Consider the following 16,236-nt stretch of genomic DNA (forward strand, 5'->3'; position numbering starts at 1 on the left):
TTGATTTATTTTTTTGATGCAATTTATTGTCTACAAATTCCGGCATGCCCAGAGGGACAATCTCTACCTCTCATCTCAACTTTTCAATCACCAAAGTCCAAGAACATTGAAATGGCTTCAAAGAAAATCAACTCCGATTCAACTTCCCCTAAGGCTGCTAAATCCAGGTTCTATGCTGATTTGGAAAGCATCCTCGATGTTACCTTTGGAAGCTTCGGACCAGTTACGAGGAGCAAAGCGAGCTCTTTAGGACAACAAGCACACCAAGTGACGTCCACATCAACACCTGTTTTCGGATCTTCATCCTCAAAAGGAGCAAGATCTTCCACAACTGCACCTGAAGGAGGAAGTGATGTTATTGAAAAGATTAAGAAAACTCTTGCTCTGCTTGAACTCTCTGGATCCAAGCACTCAACTATGAAGGAAGATGATGATGCTTCAAGTGATGGATCCTCCCCACTTACACCACATAGCGTGAGCCAATCAAGGATCAATCTGTGTGAAAATCCATGCTACTCTCCATCATACACGACAATCATGCAAGCTGTGGTGACAAACACTTCGTCTGTGGAGGTGCAGTTAGCAAACTTGACAGAAGCAATCGCTAGCTTGACCAAATGCATGAAAAATCAAGAGGCTAGAATTGACAAGCTAACAGACAGGGTGGGAATCTTGATGGAAGAAGAATCCACCCATGCACCTGGCAAGCTCCTAGAAGTTCTAGAGAGTGAATCTCCCCCAAGACAAGCAGCATCCACTAAGGCTATCCCTGTCTCATCCGAAGGGATGATTCCAATCGATCAACTGAATGAGTTCATTGAAGAAACCATTAAGAACAAATATGAAGTTGCTGCCAAATCCTCCCTTACATATGCAAAGTCGTACACTGCAAGGGTCAATATGTTGGAGATGCCTGCTGGCTATCAACCTCCAAAATTTCAACAGTTTGATGGTAAAGGTAACCCAAAGCAATATATTGCGCACTTCGTGGAGATGTGCAACAATGCTGGGACTTATGGAGATTACCTCATCAAGCAGTTTGTCCGCTTGCTAAAAGGAAATGCTTTTGACTTGTACACGGACCTCGAGGCTGGATCTATCGATAGCTGGGATCAACTAGAGCAAGAGTTCCTCAATCACTTTTATAGTACGAGACTGTAAGTATGATAGAACTTACAAATACTCGTCAACGAAAGAGGGAACCAGTTATCGACTTTATCAATCGTTGGAGGAATGCAAGCCTCAACTGCAAAGACAGGCTTAGTGAAGCTTCAGGCATAGAGATGTGCACCCAAGGCATGTATTGGGGATTGCACTACATCTTTCAAGGTATCAAGCCTGGCACATTTGAAGAACTTGCAACTTGTGCCTATGACATGGAATTAAGCATGGCCTCCGCTGGAAATGAAAGGCTTCCCATCTATGAACCTCGCAAAGGGAATGACAAGCAAGAAATCAGGAACTGGGGCAAGTTCGTACCCAAGTCTAAAAGCAAAGAAGCTATGAACGTCAACTTGTCACCTGTGAAGTTCACGACGAAGGTGAGCAAGAAGCAAAGTATGAAATCCACTTATTTTCAAGATAAGCCAAGCGGAAAGTTGACTCTAAAAGAAATGCAAGAGAAGGAGTACCCATTTCTGGATTCTGATGTGCCAGCCATTTTCGAAGAACTCCTCAAGTTAAATCTTATTGAGCTTCTGGAGATGAAGCGACCAAATGAAGCTGGGAAAACAAATGACCCAAATTATTACAAATATCACCAACTTGTAAGCCACCCTCTGGAGAAGTGCTTTGTCTTCAAGGACAAAGTCATGGACTTGGCTCGCGAAAAGAAGATCGTGCTTGATGATGAGAAAGCAAGCGCAAACCAAATCTCTATCACCTTTGGCTCATTCAGTCCGGATGAATTATGTGATTTTAAAGAAATCAAAGATGAAGAATTACTGGAGAGCGACAAAGCTGAAGTCAATAAACCTGATGATGTTGAAGGTTGGACATTGGTGACTCGTCGTAGGCACCAAAAAAGGAGCCCACTAAAAGAATCAATAGGACAACCAACAAGGAAAATGATGGTGAAAAGACCATGGAGATGGAATCCAGTTAAATATTTGAAGAAAGCAAAAGTGGAGGTGCACCATCCTCAAAAGACATGACATCCAGTGACCTTGAAGGATTTCTTACCAAGTTGGTTCCGCACGAAGATTTCCCATGAGGGCATTGATGCCTCTTGTTGCCATACTGACAAAGGGGAAGAAAAGAGTGATGACTTACCATTGGCACCAGCTTCGGAAAAGCCCATCGATTCCACTCCTCAAGAAGTTAATGCTTGTAAGGAAAAGTTCATGTTCACAAATGACGATCTTTTGCTAGGTGACACTCCTCATAACTGCCCATTGTACCTGGTTGGCTATATGCGCGATAAAAGGGTAAATTGAATTTTGGTTGATGGAGGATCCTTAGTGAACATTTTGCTAGTCGACACTGTGAAAAAACTTGGTATTCCCATGAACGAACTCTCAGAAAGTCGTGTGATGATCCAAGGATTCACCCAGGGGGAAAAGAGCCATATGTGCGCTCAGGCTGGGAATCACTATTGACGATATGCAATCAAGTGCATGGATGCATGTGATCGATGCAAAGACTTCATACAATGTTTTGCTTGGGAGTCCTTAGATACATGAGAATAAAGTAGTTCCATCTACCTACCATCAATGTTTAAAATAGTACGAGGGTGAAGTCAAGAAGAAGATAGTTGCTGATGATGAGCCATTCACCGAGGCAGAGTCACACTTCGCCGATGCAAAGTTCTACTTGAAGAACCACATTGTGAAGGAGCTAAAAGTTGACGATGGCATGAAAGACAAGAATGACAAGCCTATAACTAAAATAGCTGAGGTGACTATCGGTAGAGCCAAAGTTGTTACTGAGGAGGTACACCCCGACGTAAATAAATCTCGTAGAGGGGATATTGCATCTTATGGCAAGAAAGTAAGTCCTAAGCTCCAATATGTCCCTAAAAGGAAGAAAGATAAGGGCAAATCATATAATCTCCAAATCAACACGCTAAAGGAGTTAACTCTTCCGGTAAAACGAATTGAGGCAGTGAAGTTGCCCTCGAAGCCGCTTGCAGGGTTTGTAGCCCAAAACCATTTGCAGAATGTGGCACTCCGTACAAAACGAACAGATGAAGGTTTTGATCCTAACACTTTCAAGCTATTTGCGAAAGCTGGATACAATCCCGATGAGTCGTCAAAGTTAGGGAAGCTCCCATCAGAAGCTGCAATGAGGCAACCACGTGAAGGTTTGGGATACAAGCAACCATCACTAGTGCGCATCTCCATAGTCGAGTAGCAATTATATCACTGTTGAAGACTAATCTGCCGCTTCCAACAAGCTTTTTGTCTTTGATCGACTTGGAAAATAGCCTATGAGGACCTCTATGTTTGAAAGATTGGGTCCATTAAAGAAGAGGAACAAGTTCCGGAGAAATTTTCAAAGCATAAGAACACCCACTTCACCCAAAAGTCAAGAGATCTCTAAGGATTTCCAAAGTTTGGTTCCTTCTAGAATGATGCGACAAACAAAACTTGTAGTTTTATGTGAAGAAGTACTGAAGGTAAAGCCATATACTGTGGTCTACACTAAGGAACGTAATGAGGATGAAGAAAGTGTGGGTTCTTCGTATCATGTTACTGTACAAGTCGAGAACGGCGTTCCATCTTCAATAGAGGATAATGCAGAATTAGAGGATGTTTCACCATGTTACCACATATCCTTCAACGATGGGGACCCTCAAGAAGATGAAGATGCGAAGGATGCTCCATCTGAACTTGAAGAAGGAGTGAAAATGACAGTTGATGCCTTAAAAGAAGTTAACCTTGGTACCGATGAAGAACCAAGACCCACCTACCTAAGTGCTTTACTAGAAGTTTATGAAGAGAGCACTTATATTGAGTTACTCAAGGAGTTCAGGGATGTCTTCGCTTGGAGTAACAAAGAGATGCCTGGCTTGGACCCGAAAGTAGCAGTCCATCACCTTGCAGTCAAAAATGGTGATCGCCCTGTTAAGCAAGCTCAAAGGCGCTTTAGGCCGGAGTTGGTTCCCTTGATTGAAGCTGAAGTTAACAAACTCATCGAAGCTGGCTTTATTCGTGAAGTTAAATACCCAACATGGGTTTCAAGTATTATCCCTGTAAGGAAGAAGAATGGCTAGATTCGAGTGTGCGTTGACTTTAGAGATCTCAACAATGCATGTCCGAAAGATGAATTTCCGCTTCCTATTCCAGAGCTGATGATTGATGCTACTACTGGCTACGAGGCAATGTCTTTCATGTACGGTTCGTCGGGCTATAACCAAATACGCATAGCACCAAAAGAGAAGAGCTTACTACATTCCGTACCCCAAAGGGTATTTATTGCTACAAGGAAATGCGTTTTGTCTTGAAGAACGCTGGTGCTACTTACCAAAGGGCTATGCAGAATATTTTTCGACGATCTTCTCCATAAGAATGTCAAATGCTATGTTGACGACTTGGTGGTGAAATCAAGAGAGAAGGGCGACCACATGAAAGACTTAAGTATGATATTTGAATTGCTCCGGAGGTACCAACTTAGGATGAATCCATTGAAATGTGCCTTTGGAGTTACTTCTGGAAAATTCCTTGGTTTCATTGTCCGACATCGAGGGATCGAAATTGATCAAGCCAAAGTGGATGCCATTTTGAAAATGCTTGAGCCTCGAGATATCCATGAACTGAAAAGTCTGCAAGGAAAGATAGCATACCTTAGAAGATTCATATCAAACCTGGCTGGGAGGTGCCAACCATTTAGTCGCCTCGTGAAGAAAGGTGTTCCTTTCAAATGGGACCAAGCTTGTAGTAATGCCTTCGAATGTATCAAAACCTACTTGATGAAGCCTCCAATTTTAGTTGCTCCTATACCTGGAAAGCTATTGATACTATACATTGCGATGCAGGAAAGGTCTGTTGGAGCACTATTGGCCCAAGAAAATAGTGAGGGGAAAGAAAACTCTCTTTACTACTTGAGCAGGATGATGACACCAAACGAGTTGAATTATTCGCCAATTGAAAAGTTGTGTTTGGGGCTAGTCTTCTCAATTCAAAAGTTGAAGCACTATTTTCAAGCTCATGTTGTCCGTCTTGTTTCTAAAGCAAATCCCATCAAGTTCGTGATGTCAAAACTTGTTCTTAGTGATCGACTAGCGAGATGGTACCTCCAATTTTAACAATTCGAGATTTTGTACATCCCTCAAAAGGCTGTAAAAGGACAAGCATTGGCATACTTCTTGGCAGATCATCCGAGCTAACTGATGAACTACTTGATGAGGATGCAATGGTCGTTGAAGCTCAACCTTCATGGAAGATGTACTTTGATGGTGCTACGCATCGTGGGGGAGCTGGGACTGGCGTAGTATTTGTCACTCCCCAAGGTGAAGTCTTCCCCTACTCTTTCACATTGACACAACTCTGTTCCAACAATGTTGCTGAGTATTAAGCATTAATACTTGGGCTTGAAATGGTCGTTGATATAAAGCAATTGCAATGTCAAGTCTTTGGTGACTCCCAGTTAGTGGTCAATAAACTTTTGGGTAGTTACGAGGTTAAGAAGCCTGAACTACGCCCATATCATGATTACGCTAAAAAGTTGATAGGGTGGCTCGGTGATGTAACTATCCAGCATGTGCTAAGGAAAGAAAATAAGAAGGCTGATGTTTTAGCTGCTCTAGCTTCATCATTAGCCCTGCCTGATCAAGCGCAAGTTACCGTCTGCTAGAAATGGGTAGTACCGTCGCCAAATGAGGCTGAAGGTGAAGAAAACGAACTCAAGCATCTTGTTGTTGTTTCTGAAGTTGAGAAAGAAGAATGGCGACAACCCATTATCGACTACTTATGCTATGGGATACTTCCAAAAAATCCGAGGAGAAGGACTGAAATCCGTCGTCGTGCACCTCGCTTCCTTTACGACAATGATACTCTATACAGAAGGTCGTCCGAGGGAGTACTCTTGTGATGCTTAGGAGAAGAAGAAGCTCTCCAAGCTTTGCAAGAGGCACATTCTGGGGTATGTGGGTCACACCAGTCTGGACCAAAGCTCCACTTTCATATAAAAAGGATGGGATATTATTGGCCAATGATGGTAAAAGATTGCTTGGACTATGCTCGAAGATGCAAGGCTTGTCAATTCCATGCGAATTTTATTCATCAACCTCCTGAAGTGTTGCATCCGGCTGTTGCATCCTGGCCATTTGACGCTTGGGGATTGGATGTTGTTGGACCACTGCCAAAGTCCTCTGGTGGGCACATATATATCTTGGTTGCAACTGACTACTTCTCAAAATGGGCTGAAGCTGTTGCTCTTAAGGAAGTAAAGAAGAAAAATGTTGCAAGTTTCATCCGAGTAAACATTATTTATTGCTTTAGCATTCCTCATTACATAATAACGGATAATGAAAAGCCATTCGATAATAGGTTGATGAACAAGATTTGTGATCTCTTTGGCTTCAAGCAACGTAACTCTTCGATGTACAATATTTCCTCCAATGGTCTAGCTGAGGCATTCAACAAAACTCTATGCAACTTGTTAAAGAAAGTCGTCTCCAAATCTAAACGAGATTGGAATGACCGTATGGAAGAAGCTCTATGGGCAAATAGGATGACTTACTGCACTCCAACACATGCGACTCCTTATTCACTCGTTTATGGAGTCGAAGTCGTCTTGCCACTTGAGCGTCAAATAACTTCGTTACGACTGACTATACAAGAAGGGATCACTGATGAAGAAAATGCTCGACTTCGGTTAGCAGAGTTGGAGTCCCTTGATGAGAAGAGGTTGGAAGCTCAACAGAGTCTTGAATGTTATCAAGCTCGATTGTCTCGCGCCTTCAATAAAGGAGTTCGCCCGAGATACTTTCAAGTAGGAGATCAAGTCCTTGCCGTACGAAGACCCATAATTACTTCCCATAAACCTGTAGGGAAGTTCACTGCAAAATGGGATGGGCCATATGTCGTACAAGAAGCTTACTCAAGTGGGGCTTACAAGCTGTTTGATGCAGATAGCATGAGAATCGGCCCTATCAATGACAATTTTTTGAAGAAGTATTATCCTTGAAGTTACAACGCTCATTGACGCATGAGACTAAACTGCATGTTGCTACACTCCTGGCCCGCATGAGTCTAAACTGTGTACGGCCCTTACAAAAAAAAAAGAGTCCGCTAGGTTGAAAACTTTGAAAAAGGCGGCCTAGGAAAAAGTTAGGACATATAAAAAAAATCACCCAGTCTGAACTACGGTATGACTTGATCCTCTTCGCCGAGGTAGTAGGCAGCTTAGAGTTTCATTCTAAGTTCAATCGCATGAGTTCAAAAGATACATATTGCCCCAATTGTTGTTCGAATGAAGTATGAAGGAATGTAAGATCAAGCTGAAATGCCATCCTCCTGCTGAACTTTGATCTCATTTGATTTAAAGGGGGCAACCCTCCATGGTAAAGTAATATCTTCAATGAGCCGATTTTAGGAGGATGTCAAGTATTTGCATTGAAGTCCAGAGATTTTCTATATCTTCAGGTTCTCCAAACCTTCAAGTTTGTTGGTCTCCAAGTCCGCCCTCTGCCTTAAAAAAAAGGGAAGAGAAGAGAGGCATCAAAAGGAAACACAAGTATAAGGAAAAGATTGCTTAGCATAACGTTTTAAATTCAGTGAGACTTGAACCCAAGATATTTGTGAGAATATATATTTCGATTGATGGCAAGTAAGACATCTTTCAATCTCGAGGCTTCCATACCAAGATACAAAAGTTTTGGTGAAGTCGCGTAATCTGAAATCGTCAATGTGTCAGAATTTTACGTTGACTTTGGAATATTATCTGAAATTATCCTTATGGAATTAAATTTTGAATTTTTGGATTTGATTTAAATTTCGAATTTTGGTTTCCGAAAAATCAAACGGTTTATAATTTCGACATTTCTACACCAAGATATGAATTTTTTGGTGAGACTGCACAAATCTAGAATTGATAGCATGGTGCAATATAAAGTTGATTTCAAAATATTATCTGGGATGATTCTGAAGTTGTTTGATTTAGAATTTTGGATATGTTCTAGATCTTGAAGTGTAGTTTTCAAGAAATCAAACAATTCATAATTTTGACGTTTCTACACCAAGATATGATATTTTTGGTGAGACTGCGCAAATCTAAAATGTTCAACGTGGTGGAATCTAAAGTTGGGTTCAAAATATTATCTGGGGCGATTCTAAAGGTGTTTGATTCTAAATTTTGGATATATATTAGATATTGAAGTCTAATTTTCGAAAACTCAAACAGTTCATTATTTGGACTCCCCCACGACAAAATATGAATCTTTTGTTACAAGCGCTTAAAGCGGAAAATTATGCGACTAAGATAAAAGTCAGACAATGTAAAGCAAAAAAGAAGCTGAAACATTTAAGCCCTCAAAGTCTCCAAGTTGAAATCTTCAAGTTCTTCGGTCTTCAAGTTTCAGTCTTCAAATTCGCCGATCATAAAGTTGAATTGTTTAAGCCCTCCGAATCTTCGAGTTGAAGTCTGCAAACTCTGTCAAATCCTCAAAGTTTTCCAAGTGTTCAAGTTGATGTCGTCTTCGAGTTGAAGCTTTATAACTTTCCAATCTTAAGGTGGACATATGAGTCCCTTTGCACCTTAAGTTGGCCTCTCCAATAGTCGGGCCACATTGAGAGTAATCTCTCCGGTAGTCGGGCCACATTGAGAGTAATCTCTCCGGTAGTCGGGCCGCCTTGAGAGTAATCTCTCCGATAGTCGGGTCATTTTGAGAGTAATCTCTCCGATAGTCGGGCACATTGAGACTAATCTCTCTGATAGTCGAGCCACATTGAGAGTAATCTCTCCGGTAGTCGGGCCACATTGAGAGTAATCTCTCCGGTAGTCGGGCCACATTGAGAGTAATCTCTCCGGTAGTGGGGCCGCCTTAAGAGTAATCTCTCCGATAGTCGGGCCGCCTTGAGAGTAATCTCTCCGATAGTCGGGTCATTTTGAGAGTAATCTCTCCGATAGTCGGGTCATTTTGAGAGTAATCTCTCAGATAGTCGAGCCACATTGAGAGTAATCTCTCTGATAGTCGGGCCATATTGAGAGTAATCTCTCCGGTAGTCGGGCCATAAAAGTAATCCCTCCGATATTTGGGCACGGATGAGTACCCATCCCCTCACACCCCAAGATTGTCTTCTTCATGTGTGGATCATCTTGTTGAACAAGAACAAAACGACAAGAACAAATCCTTCTCGTTTGACCTAAAAAAACGAGAAAAGCATAAGAAAAGAAGAAGAAATTACATTCACGTTAATGCTTTCGAGTCCAAAAAATAGACTCAAGTGGCTTGCGATGATTGCGAATTGATGCTCAACAAATACAAGCACATGGGTTTATATAGATGGCAAAAGAGAACATTGGGAAGTCTATTTCTCGATGTGGGATGCGTGATTATCAGTATTGGAAAAGAACTAGGTATCTTATTCCCGATTCAATTGGAAAAGCTGAAGCGGTGAAGGTCTCTTACCTACGTATGGTTGATATGTGAAAATTCAGTACTACTAATTAGTTCCTATAATCAGCCCCAGAACATTAATTTGAAAGAAGTTTGAACCGAACACTTTACTATAATTTAGCGCACATAAACAGAACATCATAATCTTGAAGAAGTTACGTTTAATTAGGATGACTTACGTGGAAGGCTGAAGAAAACCCAATTCACTTTAACTTTAGCAATTGCTACTAGTTAATGTGACAACTCTCTGCTACTTCACGTGACTAATATGGAAAATTCTTACTATTTCCTTCCACCCAATTGGAGAATGAAATCTCATCACTAGAAGGCAAAACTACATCAAGGGAATTAATAGACATGTGTAACTATGGTCCAATGCATTAACATACAAATAAGTCGCACGGATATTTATTAATTGCATATAGCATTAATTTAATACTTCAAGCCTAGTCTTAAAAAGTTTAGACACCCCAACAAGTCTTGAAGCATGGAAATTTGTAAGCATATAAATTTTATTAAAATTAAATTTATAAAATAATTTGGGTTATATTTTAAATTCAAGATATATTAGTCCAAATAAATACTACGGGCTAATACAATTGAATTAATTATATAAGTCCAATATATATGGATTAAATAAATAAGTTTTAATCCATTGGGCTAGCCCATTTAATTGGGCTAAAGTGACGAGCCCACTTTATTAAGCCTAAGATGTCATCTTCCTAGAGGCTTAGTTTGGTGTCACGTGTCAAATGACTTGGCGGGCCAAGTCAAATGGAAGAGCCAATAGGATCACGCCACATGTCAAAATGACAAGGCATGTCAAGTCACGCTAAAAGGTCAATGAAATCGCGCCACGTGTGTGTGCAAGTGATATATTTTGGCCATTCAAATGTGGCCATGTCACACTTCAATTTGATTGGTCGGAAAGAGTTTGTTCTTATCATAACTCTTCCCTCCCACAACTATAAATAGGGGTGTTCATAATCCAGAAAGGACACCAGAAGTTATAACAAGAAGCAAGAGAGAGCTCGTGGATCAAACGCCGCAAATTTCTCTACAAGTTTCAAGCTTCAAGCAATCAAGTTCAAGTTCAAGAAATCAAGTTCAAGCTCAAGAACGAAGAACGAATCAAGATCAAGTTCAAGCAATCAAGCTCAAGAACAAGATCATCGTTCGTGGCAACAAACATAGATTCAAGATCAAGCTCAAAGGCCCTTGAATGTATTTACTATTGAAAAGAAGAATCAGAAGATTCATAGAGATTGTAACACTCAAATATTTGAAGTAAAATACTATGATTGTTGCAATATTTTTCGGTCTTGATTTTATTTTCTTGACACAATTTATTGTCTACGTAAACATATGAGACATTATATTTGTGTAGTATCATATATTTTTGTCAACGCGTTTAAGTAGTTCATATCACCTTTGATTTAGTTGAAGTACAGATTTTTTTATTTTTTTTCCTAATGGTGCATTAGCATAAAACTAAGTCATCTACTAAAATCATTTGCCAATTGATCCGTCTTAACAGATTCTAGTATTTCGTAGTTACCAATTAGCAATTTTTTTTATAGCCAAATCTTCCAAATCCCCATTGGGTAAGGTTTTTTTAGACCGTTAATAAATTCCTTAATGGGAAACGTAGATTAACTAGTTAGATCCAACTTGTTTGGATGGTTGTTATATATCGTTTCATAATATATCGTATAATATTATATTGTACTGTATTGTATCGTTTTGATGTATACAATATTTGGATAGATTGTATTGTTTGTCGTCGTTACATGATGTCATGTACCAATAATATAAAAGTGGCACACCAAATCAAAACAAAATAAGATTATTTTTTAATAAGAACGGACAAAATGGAAAGGAAAAAATAAGGTAGCAACGTGACCACACCAAATCGGTAGTTCCATAAAGTGGAACTTTTCGTTATTACGTAACAACGGATTTAACCATACGATACAATAAAATTTAAATAACAATCAAAACAAATATTGTATCTAAAGTAACAATACAATACAACAACTAACAACCATCCAAACAAATTATTTGAGAATTTCCATTTTCAGAAATTTGATAACTTTCTCTCCTTCAATATCTTTCAAATTTTATTGTATCCTCGCATATAGAGATAGAAATCAAGATCAACTCTTATGAGTTAACTCGTAAAGCATGGGCCTAAGCATTTCAAAGAAACATGCTATTGTAAAAAGGAAATTTGAAAGTATCTTAATTACTCATGTGATATAAAATAGATTATTTAGTATTAAGAAATTTTTTACTCATTAAAAAAAAACTGAATACATAACTGAATGGAAGTTAAGAAATTCTAATCATTTTTTTGGTGTTCTTGCATGCTATAATTGACTTACATGAGATTTTGGCCAGATACATGAGATGATCTCAAAAATTATTTAGATTCAAATATTTTGTACTACATCATACATTAAGTTTCATGATTACAGTTAAAAAAATGGAGTATTAATTAAATATTTACAAATAACAATGTAGTAAAGACTCAAATGTACATCTTTTCCCTTAGTCAGTTATATTTAATAAAATAATTACTCCATCCGCTTTATTTTATGTAATGGTGATTGACTAACCACGGAGCTAGAAATATTTTTGAAACTTGTGATCTTAAGTAAATCATGACATTTTTACAGCTATAAAAGCATATTAAAGTACAAAAAATATGCAATATTCTCTTTAATACAGCACAGAGGGAGTAATATTGAAATACTCCAATTACAAGATTTATTGTGACAACTAGAAACCAACAATAAATTTAAACCAGAAGAATTAAGATTTAATACGGCAGCTTCTCAAAGGAAGTTACTTGACTCTCGTTATCATTTCGACTTGTCTCTAAATCGCATCAAAATTTTCAGAAATTGGATACAATAATGATGGACTCAATTAAGTGAGGCAACAACAACAATTTAGCATGGTCAAATGAGTAAAACAACTGCAGTTAATTTATTTTGAGGTTTCAGAAATCAGGACAAGGCAAAATTTGGAATATATTTATCCTTATTATAATATCCAACTTTGCTTCCTAAGATAAAACAAAGTGTTTGTGCCAAGCTTGTGTGTGTATCGATTAATCCAACAGATACCTACTATCTCCGACCAACACAGGTACCATATATCTTACCAAGACTTGGGTAGATGTAAGATCTCACGTAGTGCTGCCTCAGTTTGGATTCAAATGTTGGTCCCGAGGTTGTCGACTTGCTGCTTCAACTATCGACTGCTAGGCCACCCCTTGGGGAAACTTATAGACCATAACTATGTCAATGCTCGACGTAAAACATTGAGCTACATATGACACAAATGGAAATAGATGAAACCAAATTGAGCTTTTAGTTGCCAAAAAATAGGGGATAGGACATGAAATAATTTCTAAAATAAGCTGACTAACTATTGATCAAACAGCAGATAAAATAACACGTTGGCTACTGGCGAAATTCCTGCCCAAGTTTTCTCAGAAAGGCACCTACTACAAAAACTATTAAACTACAACATGGTATGCCAAGCCCCTAAATGACCACCAAAACAGAACATAATAAAACAGCTAAAAATCATTAGAAGCAGGGTACAGATAAACAAATTTGAGTTCAGAAGGCAAGTCTTGATCGAAATTCTCCAACATTTATAAATGTGCAAATAGTGGAGGATGAGAAAAATATAGAGGTCCTGCCCATCAGAGAAGCAAAATATCCCACGAAACAAGGCTATAATTGAGGTTCTGGAAATAGGAGGAGGCCAAAATACTAGAGAAATGCTGAATAGTGGGAATGGGAGATGTTTCCTGGTTCTTGTATAGACTAGGAGAGTCAAGCTCAGAGTTCATCTGGTTAAAAGCTGGCAGAAGAATGGTAAAGGAATGGAAAATACTGAAACCAAATTTGCAATTTGTTATAACAAATTTACAATTCAAGACTGCTAAAGGAAATAAAAGGAAGCTGCTACATAATGCAAGTGGAAATCAAGAACAACCAAAGGCAGAGCCAGGATTTGAAACTCATGGGTTCAAGATTCTAGTTCTTTCAAGTTATTGGATTTTAAATTAGTAATTTGTACATATTCAATGGATTTCTTAAGATAAATACAGGATTTGAACGAAAACTACTGGCTTCGGCCGAACCAGTATAACTCTATGCTAGCTCCGCCCCTGAAGACAACAATATGTCAATATCAAATATTTTCTGGACATGACCAGGAGATAAAATGAGTTGTGAAGCTTAACACTTTGTATGTCTTTGGAAACAGCAAGATTGACTCATAGAGATATCCCAACTCTCCATAAGATGTTCATCATCCAGGTAACATCTCAGAAGTACGGCATTATTTAACAGCTGCTAGTAATCTTTGAAAAACAAGCTTCAATTATCTGATATGGCAAACAATTTTGCTCATGAAGGAAAAGCACATTGGTACCCGAGCAATTGATTTTTTTAGTATTTAAGGGTAAGTTACAGATGCTTAGGAGTAATGAGAACAAAGTTTTGTACAACTTACATTCTATCTTCTCGTAGAACTAATCATTGTTGCCATAACAAAACCTTTGGCAATGAGGTGTCTAGCTTCTATTTCTTGTAAAAACTTTACATTCTATCTTCAGTCCATAGAACTAATTATTGTTGCTTTATCAAAACCTTCAGGGATGAGGCGTCTAGCTTCTATATCTTGTAATAGTTTTATGATCGTTCCTTCTCTGCCGCATCTGAGAAGTGAGTTACATATTTCGGTTAACATACCCAAATCAGGGGTAATAGATCTTTCTAACATCTCTTTCAAGACTTCCAATGCTCCATCATAATCCTCATTCTTGAGGAAGGTGGACGTTAATAGAGTCAAAGTTGGCTTATTCGGGTGACAACCACCTCTGACCATGCTTTTATAGAGTTGAAAGGCACGGTCGGGATTCCTTCTTGCACACTGTCCACTAATCAAAGCAGAGAAAGTAGAGGAATTAGGAACCAAATTTGCCTTATCAAGTTCTTTGACCAAAAATGCAGCTTTCTTTGTCTTTCCCTCTTTGGACAGTCCCAAAATCAATGCATTGTAAGTCAATATATCACCCTTCAATCCATTGTTCGTCATCTCCTCAAAAAGCCGACTTCCCATTTCAGAATTACCAACCTGGCTATATGCATTTATCAATGTATTATACGTGACAACATTAGGAGCCACACCGATCCTCTTCATCTCGCTAAAAAGTTTGTTTGCTTCATGTAATTTCCGTTCTTTACATAAACCGTGAATAAGAGCGTTATAAGTAACACTATCTGGACATACCCCATTCTTCTCCATCGCACTCTTAAGTTTCAACGCGAAACTCAAGAGGCCGCGGTTACAATGTCCAGTCATCAAAGTGTTATAAGACACAACAGTCGGTTTCAAGCTTATGTTCTCCATTTCCCTAAAAACCTCAACAGCCTTTTCTAGTTTTCCCAATTTGGTAAAAGCACTCATAACCATATTAAAAGTGTAAACATTAGGCGAAATCCTTGAATGACGCATCTCCTTATAAAAACCCAATACAACATCTGTCCTATCCAAACTAAGCAATGAGCTCATAAAAGCATTGCAAGACTCAACAGTAGGAACAAAACCATACTGCTTCATACTACGAAATGTATCACTGGCATTTCTAAACTTCTTCAAATGAGCATGACACTTAAACAATGAGTCAAAAACACGCGGCGAAGAATCGCACATTCGATACGATAACAGTATAGCTTCAAATAATTTAGCAGGAAATTCAACACAACCTGATTTAACAAGCTTCCTCAAAATTGATTCAGCTGATTTAAACTTCTTATTCTTAGTAACAACATGAAGAACAATGGAATGATTCTCAAGGGTATTTGAATTAGGGTTTTTAACCTCAACCCAATTGAAGAATTCAAGTGACAAAACATAATCTTTTTGAATTTTCAATAAAATGTGCTTTACTCTAAATGGGGTTAAACCAGAAGCTAAAATCTCAAGCTTAGACCAATCAGAATGTATAAGGTGACTATGAGCTACATTAATAAAATCAAGATCTTGACCTTTAGGTTCAGAAATGGTTCTATGAGGCAACGGAATTGGGTCCAATTTTTTTCTTTGGTGGGTATTTTTGGGTAAATCAAGAAAGGTTGAAAATTTACGAAAATGTTTTAGACACTTCATTTCAAGAATTTTCTTGAGTTACCCACTTGAAATTTCATTGAGGGGGAACTGACCTTGTATGAAAAGAGAAATCTTTTTGCTTTTTCCTAAGTTATTGAAGGTGGACTTCAGTGTTTGAGCTGCGAAGGCAGGGTACCCATTTTCGTGAACGAAAGGGGATGATTTGATTTCTTGAATATAAACATTCGCCCACAATTTGTGACTTAATAGAAAATGTGTCCCCGGTATTTTTTGAAATTATATTTACTTCCCGTATCACCCTTGGGGGGATTTAGTCTTAATTTTTTTAACTAATTGGTGATATTTAATCTAGTATAGGAAGAAAGTATGAGAATTCACTGATTTTTTAGTTTGTGGAAAAGGAGGAATGTGGTAAAGCAAGAAAAATGTCAAATATTTAAAGCTGAAGAATATTTTCTTGCCCTTTCTTCTTTCTTTTATGTTTTAGTTTTTTTTTATTGTTTCTGATTTCACTTTTCTAT

At 38.5% G+C, this 16,236-nt stretch overlaps 1 protein-coding gene across 1 annotated transcript; it reads right to left on the reverse strand.

The window, feature by feature from the left end:
- Positions 1 to 12,585: 12,585 nt before the first annotated feature.
- Positions 12,586 to 15,919, reverse strand: LOC107797133 (uncharacterized). The gene is made up of 2 exons (XM_075223432.1): positions 14,096 to 15,919; positions 12,586 to 12,892 (listed from the first exon to the last, which is right to left on the reverse strand). Exon 1 carries the CDS (start codon positions 15,752 to 15,754, stop codon positions 14,195 to 14,197), a length of 1,560 nt encoding a protein of 519 aa, XP_075079533.1. The 5' UTR covers positions 15,755 to 15,919; the 3' UTR covers positions 12,586 to 12,892; positions 14,096 to 14,194.
- Positions 15,920 to 16,236: the final 317 nt, after the last annotated feature.

The sequence above is a fragment of the Nicotiana tabacum genome, chromosome 10, assembly GCF_000715075.1.
Source record: "Nicotiana tabacum cultivar K326 chromosome 10, ASM71507v2, whole genome shotgun sequence".
Lineage (NCBI taxonomy): Eukaryota > Viridiplantae > Streptophyta > Magnoliopsida > Solanales > Solanaceae > Nicotiana > Nicotiana tabacum.

Coding starts and splice junctions, on each gene's coding strand:
- LOC107797133 (XM_075223432.1), bottom strand. CDS start 15,754: ATGAAGTGTCTAAAACATTTTCGTAAATTTTCAACCTTTCTTGATTTA.